The sequence below is a fragment of the Sarcophilus harrisii genome, chromosome 1 (genome assembly GCF_902635505.1).
Source record: "Sarcophilus harrisii chromosome 1, mSarHar1.11, whole genome shotgun sequence".
In the NCBI taxonomy this organism is placed as follows: Eukaryota; Metazoa; Chordata; class Mammalia; order Dasyuromorphia; family Dasyuridae; genus Sarcophilus; species Sarcophilus harrisii.
This window is the reverse complement of record NC_045426.1, coordinates 648,735,133-648,745,833: the sequence shown is the minus strand read 5'-3', so window position 1 is coordinate 648,745,833 and position 10,701 is coordinate 648,735,133. Positions and strand designations below refer to the sequence as shown.

At 45.7% G+C, this 10,701-nt stretch overlaps 1 protein-coding gene across 5 annotated transcripts; it reads right to left on the bottom strand.

Annotated features, from left to right (window-relative positions):
- Positions 1-658: 658 nt before the first annotated feature.
- Positions 659-10,533, bottom strand: RNASEH2A (ribonuclease H2 subunit A). 5 transcript variants are annotated; one of them, XM_031947626.1, is made up of 10 exons: positions 10,330-10,533; positions 9,499-9,904; positions 8,856-9,136; positions 6,578-6,649; positions 6,339-6,465; positions 4,901-4,988; positions 4,681-4,818; positions 4,463-4,550; positions 1,173-1,296; positions 659-938 (listed from the first exon to the last, which is right to left on the bottom strand). In XM_031947626.1, exons 4-10 carry the CDS (start codon positions 6,642-6,644, stop codon positions 779-781), a joined length of 792 nt encoding a protein of 263 aa, XP_031803486.1. In that variant the 5' UTR covers positions 6,645-6,649; positions 8,856-9,136; positions 9,499-9,904; positions 10,330-10,533; the 3' UTR covers positions 659-778. The 5 variants fall into 5 exon arrangements, with proteins under 5 accessions (XP_031803486.1, XP_031803487.1, XP_031803485.1 ...); XM_031947627.1 differs by having other exon boundaries at positions 9,822-9,904; XM_031947625.1 differs by lacking the exon at positions 8,856-9,136.
- Positions 10,534-10,701: the final 168 nt, after the last annotated feature.

Here is a 10,701-nt window from a genome sequence, read left to right as displayed (position 1 = left end):
GTTTATAGGGCATTTAAAGATAAAGAAGCTTTAGATTTTATCCTGGAGACAACTGGAAGCCCCTGGAATTGACTGAATTGGGGGATCAGATGGTTATAGCTACGCTTAAGAACAATTAGCTTTGTGTCAGTGTGCAGCGTGGATTAGAAAAATGAGATTCCAATTAAGAGGCTGTTGCAATAATCTAGGTGAGAGGTATTCAAGAAGTGATGGCCATCTAAGTGGTGAGATCATGGTGATTTTCCCATAGCACACATTGAATGATTCAATCAACTCCAATCTGTTTCCCTGGGATTGAATATGAAATCCTCTGTAAAGCATTGAAGGTTCTTCATAAGCTGACCCATTCCTAGCTTTCCAGGCTGCTTACATTTAAGCCTTCTTCTCCACATATTTTAGGACTTACTTGCTATTCCTTACAGGACACCTTAAGTGCACGCCTTTGCAATGCTGTCTCCCACACCTGGAATACTCAGCAAGATCCGAGTTCAACTCTAACCTCAGACCATTCATGGGGGATAGCCTGGAAGGGCGCCTAAAAAGTGGAAGCTCCATTAAGGTTTTAGAGAACTATGATTCTCAGGCTGTTAACTGGGCTTAAGTAGCCTTCCCTACCATTCATCTACCTCCTAAATCCAGACAAAGATAGAAACTTCACTTCTATTCCTGAGATTTTATTACAAATTAACATCAAGAAGAAGAAAAAGACACAAAGTAACAGTCCTTCCCATCCCTGCCAGGTGCTGCTATTTCTCTCCACCACTTTTTTCAACAATTTCTATAGATCAGCAACTGTCTCCAATCCCCTCTCGTGGAAAAACCGGTGAGATTGTCGTTCTGTGGCAGCTTGTGTACGGGCAAAGTAGGACAGAAGGGAGGGGGTGCCAGAACCTCTGCCAGCAGCTGGTGACCCTCCTGCTCCTTCCTCCGAGTCCTCCCTGCATAGGGGAAGAATGGGCCATGGTGAAGACTGATCCGCTCCCACCCTGCTCTTCTCCCCAGCCCTCCACCCCTATCTATCCAGGGTCCTGAATGGCCTCTTGCCACCTGCTCTACCTTAAAGGCCAAAACCCCAGGGCTGGGATTCTCCCCAGGAGTAGGTGAGTGTTGCCATCAACATGTTGCCAGCTGATCCCCCTGTTCCTCCCCCAAGGGGGCTCAGGGTCACCCACCAGCGCACAGGTACAGCACGTCCATCCAGGATGAGCTGAGCAGTGCTCCAGCTAAAGCGGACAAACTGGGGAAAGCCAAAGACAGGGTCCAAGCACTGGGACAGCCACTCCTTGGTCTTGGGGTCTAGGAAGAAGGAGGGTTACAAATGAAGAGTCCCTACTGGGGAGGTCAAAACCAGATGGAAACAGATCTTGGGAGCTGGAGGACTAAGACTCTGGGACTCACTGACATGCACCCCCTAAATCCCTCCCCCTGTGGTTTCACTGCTGGAAAAAAATAGGTGAGACATGAGCAGCAGGCATTCTTGGGGATACCACCAGCTTGCTATGTGACCCTGGGCGAACTCCTACCTCTCTACAAGGCTATTTCCTTACATGTAGAAGGGCCTGGTTTCTAGGATCTCTGGTAACTCTAGAATTTGGGACTCAAGAGACTGGAAAGAACAGCTTGTGATGATCAATTACCACTCCTGGAGATATTCCACCCCCTTAATTCTGCTCTTTGTGTGTTGTTCCTTTTCTATCCGATTAACCTTCAAATCTTCTTTCATCATTTAAAAACACTTGTTATGATTAAAACATACTATTTTCACCTTTTGTTGTTGTTTTTTTCTTTTCTCTTGGTTTCCCCTTTTTGTTATGATTTTTTTGTAACAACATAACTAATCAGGAAATATGCTTAACGTGATTATACCTGTATAACCTATATCAGACTGTTTGCTATCTTGAGGGAAGAGAAGAAGGGAGAAAAAAGTTGAAACTCAAATTGTATAAAAGTGAATACTGAAAACTACTTTTATAGATAACTGGAAAAAAATAAAACATTATTAAGTAAAAAATAAAAACAAAAACAAAAACACCTGCTACATGGTAGGCACAGTAAATACAGAGTGAATACAGAAAATGGACCCTGTCCTCAAGAAACTTACATCCCAACCAGGAAAATAGCACATACCTATACAGGTATATACACACAAAGGAATAATAGCTAAGATTTAAGAGTTCCCAGAGGGCTTTCCATATCATCTCTTTCGAGCCTCAACAACAACTCTATGAAGTCCATTTTACAAATGCGAAAACTGAGGCTCAAATAGGTGAATTACCAGAATTATAGTTAGTAAGCATAGAAATCAGGATTTAAATTCAGGACTTTTTTATTATAAATCCTAGGATTCTATTTGAAGTGCCATCTAGCTGTCTTTACTGGTATATCTGAGCGTTACCTACGGACCCAAGGTGATTTTCAGAAGGCAACAGCAGCTGAGAGGACACCAAGAAAGATTTTAGCTGAGCCTTGAATAAAACAAGAGGCAGGGATTCTGACATATGAAGGCTGAGGAGGAAGTACATCATAACAATAAGAGGTAGCCAGGGAAAGAGCAGAAAGGCCGAACATGGGGTGTTAGGCATAAGAAATTGTAAGGGTTAATCTGCTTGAACCAAAGTATGTACAAAGAGTAATTTGCAAAAAGAAAGCAAAGGACAGTGAGATCAGGACTGCAAAAGATTTTCAATATGGAACAGAGAATATTATAGTTGAACTGGAAGCTATAGGGAACTATGGGAGTTTAAGGTAGGGGACAGACATGGTCAGATTTGTGCTTTAAGAAAAAGTTCGTCAGCTCTGTAAAGACTGGGTTTCGGGGGTGGGAAGGGAGAATTTAGGCAGGGACATCATTGGGAAAGAAAACTGCATCTAACTATATGTAATCTAAACGAACTATAATCTTCACATGAGAGGTGATAAGGGCTTGGACTAAGGTGATTTTGGTGGGAGTGCAGACGCGAGTAGAGAAAAGAGATTCTGTGGAGGTAGAAACAAGATTTGAAAACTAAGTGAATCAGTAGGGGAGTTGAAAGTGAGCAGGCAAAGGTGATGCAAGGTTCTGTCCCTTTTCTCTCTATACTTTCTTGGGGATCTTATCAGTTCCCACGAGCTCAATTAACATTAATCATTATCATCTTTCACCTAACTCCCAAATCTCAGCCAGGAAGACTCAGGAAAGTTCAGGAAGTTCAAATCCAGCCTCAGTTACTGATTAATTATATGACTTTGGACAAAACCCCTTAACCTCTATGCTCCAGTTTCCTTATCTATAAAATGGGGATGAATATAACAACACCTATCTGCCAAGGTGGTTGTAAATTTCAAATGAGCTAATATCTGTAAAGCATTTTACAAACCTTAACACTCTCTGTTGATGTTAGCTAATCCTAATCCAGTCCTAATTCTCTCCTGTTTCACATAATTAATTGCTAGCTGGTGAATTCCACCACCACTGTCCCATCAACATCTGTCTCCCCCACCCTCCATTTCTAAAACTTTGTATTTTAAATTTCTGATCGCTAGCTCAGATTTCCAGCATCAGTCTTCCCCAGTCTTCTTCTTTCTCTCCCACCCCCCACATCTAACCATTTATACAACTGTTGACCCTGTCTCCATAACATCACCCTATACTTCTCCTCTTCTCTAGTCATGTGGCTACTACCCTCATTACTTTTCCCCTGAATTAGTACAATAGCCTCCACACTGGTCCTTTGGTTTCCAATCTCTTACCTTCTTCAATCCATAGTCCAAACAATTGCCAAAAACTGTTGGTGACTCTTAAGTGACTAGGGGAATTTACTAGGTGGAGTCCTCCACTTTTAGGCTCCCATCTATCTTCTCCAGATACTCCACAGGACTCCCCAACCTACTCCCTACAGACATACATCAGAGTGACCTATTTGTCTCTTGCCTACGTTTTGCATTACATCTTTCATCTCAATGCTTTAGTCTAGGCTGTTAAACCCTCTCTCTTCCTCCAGGGCTGGAGCCCATTCCTTCTTCACTATCACTTCTGAGAATCTCTAGCTTTCTGTAAGGCTCCTACAGGAAGCCTTCCCTGATCCCATACTGAACATTGTAAACTCGAGGGAAAGAAAAAGAAACATTTTATTTGTGTCTTTGTCTCTCCAGCACCTAGCAGGGTGCAAGGAACACAGTTTAATTGTTTAATAAATACTGGTTGAATTGAGCTGAGCAATGGTTTAAGAACCTGAGAATCTCTGAGTTCCAATATCAGCAGCCCCATGTATTTTCTAGGTGATTTGGGAGAAGCTCTTTAATTTCTGTGCTACTCTTTTCTTATCTATAAAGATATGGCATTGGAAGGACAATATGATCTCATTTATTTCCATCTTTAGAGTGTAATTCTCACACTTTGTCTTATGCCCCCTTGTGGCCATATTGCAAGATTTCACCAGAGAAGAGGCAAGGAAAAGACCACTGATTTGACTGGGACACTCACCATTGGGATAGCCAGACCCGTAATCCATTTTCAGGTCTTTAAGGTCTTCCAAAAATTTCCATCTCTTCACAGCATGGTCCCGGGCAACCTGGAAGGGGTAGGCTAGGCAAAGGTGGGTATGGAGCCAAGGGCAGATTGATACAACTTTCTTGTGGGTGTACAGCAGACACTTATCTGGGTCTGGACCGTCCAGACAACAGGGTGGGAGGAGAACTGACCTTAGCACAAATGCTGGCAGCGCTGACCACAGGGAATAAGGAGTCGGCCTTGGGTCGAACAGTCACTTCAACCTCTGGAAACCTCTCTTTAAGTTTTTGCTGGTACTTGTCAGCCGGCCCCACTGTGTCCACAAACACCTGCAGAAACCAGGGAATGAGAGTCAGAGCTGAGGAAGCTCAAATCAGCCCAACTTTCCTTCCCCCAATAGGTCCCACTGACCTGAGTGACTCTCACACCCTGATCCAGAGCCAGCTGCACCAAGGCCATAGCAGTGTCATGAGAAAGGGAGTTCAGGTTATACTTGGCTCTACGGGGAAACACATGAATGTGCTCAGATGCTACATAATCTCAGCTCTTTATTAAATGGCAACTGAGTATCCTTACTAAGGATACTTATTTTAAAGATACTTAAGGATTCCTATTGCCAAACTGAAGCCTGATGTTACTTTGCCTTTTCAAAGCTGAGTCTTAAAACTCTTTAGGATTTACACCTGGAAAAGACTTTGGACATTAGCCAAATGCCTCACTCATTTAACAGTGGGAGAAACTGAGTCAAAGAAAGGAGGAAGCAATTTGTTCAAAGTTAAACAGCTAGTTAAGTGGAGAAAGAGGGGAAGCAATGTCATGGAGTAAAGAGAATACTTGAAACAGGGAGGTCTGGATTCAAATTCTGTCTCAAATATGTACTGGCTAGATGGCCCTGAGCAATAAGTTAAGAGTTCTCTGAGTCCCACTTTACATATTTGTAAAATTAGGGGACCTCTGAGGCCTCTCTCAGTTCTAAATCTAATTAGATTTCTGGAGACCTTACTGTATTTTAAAAGCTATAAAGGAAGGACTAACCCTTTTCTGTATGGCTCCTTAGGACAAAATGAGAGAAGAGTAATCCACCTTGGAGTGGATAGTTTCTTAGAGTGGGAAGAACTCAATTCAAATTCTACCTAGAAACTTCATAGTTTATGGTTTGCATGTCTTTACATGAATAATTTATATCAAATTGCTTCCCTTCTCAAGGACTAGAAGGGGAAGAAACAAATAGAACTAAAAGAATTAAAAAGTGAATGTTAAAAAAAAAAAGTTTTACATATAATTGATGAGAAATAAAATGTAATAAAAATATAATAAGAACTCCACAGCTGTGTGAGCATGGGCATTTAGTCTCTCTGGGCCTTAATTTCTTTATCTAGGATCAGGAAGGTATTGCAGTGGATGGAGCACAGGTCCTGGAGTGGGGAGCTCCTGAGTTCAAGTCAAACCAAAGATCAGCTGGGTGATCTTGAGCAAGTCACTTAACCCCAATGCCTCCCAGCCCCCCCCACAAAAAATTCCCTCATCTGTAAAATGAAAGGACTTGATAATTTCTCTGATTCTTTCCAGCTCTGAAGCAATAAACCTTAATTGTGCAGAGGCAAGGTCACTGTCAATCTAAGGAAGTGCTTTTTAATAGAGTTACACGAAAGGGAAATGGCTTCCTCAGGCAGGAGTGAGTGAGTTTTACTCCACTTGAAGTGGACAAGCAAAGGGAAAGGCAGTGGAGGGGACTTTGCAGGATCCCTTTCCAGCTCTGGACCCTGTGCCCCTAAATCTAACGTTCTTGCCTCCACCTACACTGAGTGGCACAAGAGCCAGTTAGCTGCCCACGGCGAACAGCCCTTACCGCCTCTGCATGCTGGTGGAAATGAGGTTCGGGGACAGGATGTCCAAGGCCCAGCCCACAAAGTCCCGGGCCTGCTCTAGCTTGCCAAAAAGTCTCTCCCTCTCCGCCTCCGACAGGGTCTTTGAGTCTGGCCATGCAGAAAAGGGAAGCCGTGCAAGGGGAGGCTTAGTCACAGGGACACAACCGGGTCCCTAAAGCTCCCCCCCATTTCTAAGGGAAAGCCTCGGGGCTGAACTCACCCGCCACCTTCAGGGCCTCCAGGTCGCCCAGTCTGGACAAGGGGCAGAAGCAGATGCCGTAGACCATGGGGCCTGGCGAAAGGGGAGAGCCGGAGTCAGAGCCCCACCGCACACTCTCCAACGGGGGACAACCCACAGCAATCCTGCTGCTCTGCAACCGGAGTCCGCCCCAGTCCCGCTCCACGCTCCCGCAGCCCGTGCCCGTCCCGGACGCGACGGGTCCCCCGGCCCCGGGGCAGCAGCCCCCGACGTACCCCACCCCAGCCCCGGGGCAGCAGCCCTCGACGTACCCCCAGCCCCGGCGCAGCAGCCCCCAGCTAGGCCCCAGCCGTCCCGGAAGCGCGCGTCCCCGGCCCCGGGCAGCAGCCCCGACGTACCCCCGGCCCCGGCGCAGCAGCCCCGACGTACCCCAGCCCCGGCGCAGCAGCCCCCCCCCCCCGCACGCAGGCCCCGGCCCGGGCCCCACTCCCACCCAGAACAGGGCCGCGGCCGGCCTCATCGATGCCCAGGCAGCAGTCCTCCGCGCGGCAGACCTCCGGCACCGGCGAGCTCAAGCGGCAGCTGCCCGTGTTATCCCGCTCAAAATCGCTCAGATCCATGTTTGCAGCAAACCCAGCCGTCTCGCTTGGGAAATTCCGCAAGCGCGCGGGTCTAGGCGCGATCCCCGCCCCGGAAACTTCCAAGCCAATCCTGAACTTGCTTTTGGGCTGCGTGGCTTTCTGGGAGTTGTAGTTCCTAAGCAAGAGCGCCACCTAGCCGAGCATCCCAGGTCAATCATAGATGGGCTAAGGATCCTAAAGGCTTAAACCTATTATTTCAGGAGCTAGAAGGGAGCTCAAAAATCATCTGATCCAATCTCTCTCGAAAATTATTCACCTTATATCCACATACCCATCTACAATGCTTTTTGACTGACTACTATTTGAAGTGCTCTAATGCTTCACATACTTCAAGTATTTCATTGCTCCTATGACAAAATAACTTTTTTTGGCATTCAAAGCCCCTTACAAAAGAGAAAGGGACCCGTATGTGCCAAAATGTTTGTGGCAGCCCTGTTTGTAGTGGCCAGAAGCTGGAAACTGAGGGATGCCCATCAATTGGAGAATGGCTGAGTAAATTGTGGTATATGAATGTTATGGAATATTATTGTTCTGTAAGAAATGATCAAGAGGATGAATACAGAGAGGCCTGGAGAGACTTACATGAACTGATGCAGAGTGAAATGAGCAGAACCAAGAGATCATTATATACGTCAACAACGATACTGTATGAAAATGTAATCTGATGGAAGTGGATTTCTTTAAGAAAGAGACCTAATTCAGTTTCAGTTGATCAATGATGGACAGAAGCAGCTACACCCAAAGAAAAAACACTGGGAAATGAATGTAAACTGTTTGCATTTTTGTTTTTCTTCCCAGGTTATTTTCACCTTCTGAATCCAATTCTTCTTGTGCAACAAGAGAACTGTTTGGTTCTGCACACATATATTGTATCTAGGATACACTGTGACATACTTAACATGTATAAGACTGCCTGCCATCTAGGGGAGGGGGTGGAGGGAGGGAAGAGAAACGTCGGGACAGAAGTGAGTGCAAGGGATAATATAAAAAATTACCCATGCATAAGTATTGTAAATAAAAAGTTATAATAATAAAAAAAACCCATAAGTACAGAAAAAAAGCCCCTTACAATCTGACATTTATCTTTCCAAGCTTTTTACAAAACTGCCCTTTATGCACTCCAATCAAACTGGCTTACTATCTTTTTTTCCCTCATATATGACCTATTCTCTATCTCCTAACTTTATATAGCCCTGAAGGACTCCAGTCTTCACTTTCACTTCTTAGAATCTATAGCTTCACAATTTAACCTAAATACCATCTTCTATATGAGATCATGCCAGATCCCCCAGCTCTGCTAGTGCTTTCTATCCCCTCCAATGAATTCATCTTACATTGTTTTATATATAAACATATGTAAAACACATATGTGTATATATATATATATATGTGTGTGTGTGTGTGTGTGTGTGTGTGTGTGTGTGTGTGAATTATACACATGGTTTTCCTCCACAGTATAAGATTCTAGAGAACAGGGGTTTTCCTTTTTGTTTATATCTCCAGCTTTTGGCTTATTGATTGAATAATCATTCACTGGATTGCTCTAGTCCAGCCTTCTCATTTTATAGGTGGGGAAACTGAGAACTAAAGAGAGAGAACTGGCCCAATATCACAGAGATATAGTAATTGCAACCTGGATTCTAATCTAGTTCTTTTACCTCAGGCTGAGCAGCAGTTAGGTCCTGAAGTGGATAGAGTGCTGAGATGAGAGTGGGTACAGTCAAGAAGACTCTTCTTTGTGAATTCAAATCTGGCCTCTGGCTTCCGACATTTTCTAGTTATGTGGCCCTGGCCAAGTCATTTAACTCTGTTTGCCTCAGTTTCTTTATCTGAGGAACAACAATAGGCTAGTGTTCTTTTCATCGTACCAGACTTTTCTGTTTTAGGCTCTGGAACATTAATAAGAGTAGGGACTTCCACTTGGAGGCCTTCCTAGGAACTAAAGAAAAATGTGAGGTAGAACCACTAGGATTGAGGCCAGCTCAACCAACCCTATCTTTTCCTTTTTAGCTATCTCAACCCTAGAAACCTCTCCTAGGAGACTAGGCCCTGCCCCCTTAGAACCAGACTCTGCCTCCTTAATTCCAAACTGGGTAGCCTTTCCTCGGGCAGATTCTTCCTTAACCCAGCAGCTATGGTATGTAGTGGGTATGGCTATGGATCTTCCTGGACCTGCTGAAGTGACTTTACAGAAAGGTTTAAAATTACCTTTAATAGTAATAGTAATAATAGAGATAATCCCACACTGATCTTCAAAGCATTCTAGGTGGGATAGACCTCAGGGGAAAAATTAAAACTCACCTGCAGCAAATAAACAAGGGCAGTGTCAACCCAGAAGTTTCCTTCCCTTTAGGATGCTCCTTTCCTAACTTCAGATTTTTCTCTCTTCCTTATCCAAAACCCAAATGGGATGGCAAGGGCCTCAAGTCTCCTACAATTGTCTATCTTCCTTTCATTGTCTGTGGGTTCACTGGGGTCAGCCTTTGTATTTGGCCCCGGTCACTGTGTTTTCGGGTCCTCCAATTACACTGATGTGGTAAGCAACCAGGACATTTGTGAATGCAGGGCTGGCGCTGCACTAGGGTGTCCCTGTCCAGAAATACAGGACCTACAGATGCCCCTACCACATCCCGACTCCGCTCTCGAACTCCCCGGAGACAGTAGCAAATCCACGGGCCCCACGGACTCAATGGCAATTTTTCAGGCTCTGAGGGGAGAAAAAAAAAAAAAAAACTGGTCAGCCAGGGAGCCCAAGACTTGGCGGGGTTTCCTCCCCACCCGAAATTTCTAGCCCTGAAAGGGAATACTTCTTAATATATCAAGCGTCTTAAGGATATTTATTGATCTGGAGGAAGAATCCAGGCAGATTTCATTGTGGGAGTGGGGACAGAGAGGGGAGGGGTTGTAAATCCACGCTAAGTGACAGAAGGGCCAGTGCATTATATAAGTGAGTGCCTCCGAGCTTCTTGGGCTGTAAACCTGAGCTGCACTCTGCCGGCTTCCCCGCATCCTTCCCACCCCACCCGCATCCCCGCAAGGGAAAACTCCTGGAGTTAATTGCTCATTGATGGGTAACATCAGGAGAGGTCAAGTCTGGCGACCTTGGGGATCGAGGGAATTTCAATCCCTTACTCAATTCTCTCTCCCAAGAATCTCCCGAGCCTTGCTCTCCGAAATAGTGATAGTCCGGTCCTAGGCAGGCTGGGGGCCGGGCCAGTAGGAAGAGCAGAAGCAGCCTCAGCTGCGGTCTGGCCATCCACGGCCCCCGCCCCCTTAACCGCCCTTAGTCGCTGGTCCAAGCATTCTCCCGGCGCCCCGTTATCCCAGCGGCTTGTCAGAAGGGTCAAGCGAGGGGAGGGGACAAGGGGAGAGGAAAAGGTCTCCGGCTTGGGAGTCTTCAGCCCTCCAGCCCCCATCCCCACCCTGATACGAGGCTATCAGTGGGCCCGCCCAAGAGTGTGGCGTCCGCCCCCAGGCGCGCTCCCGTACGTCCCTCCCAGCTCC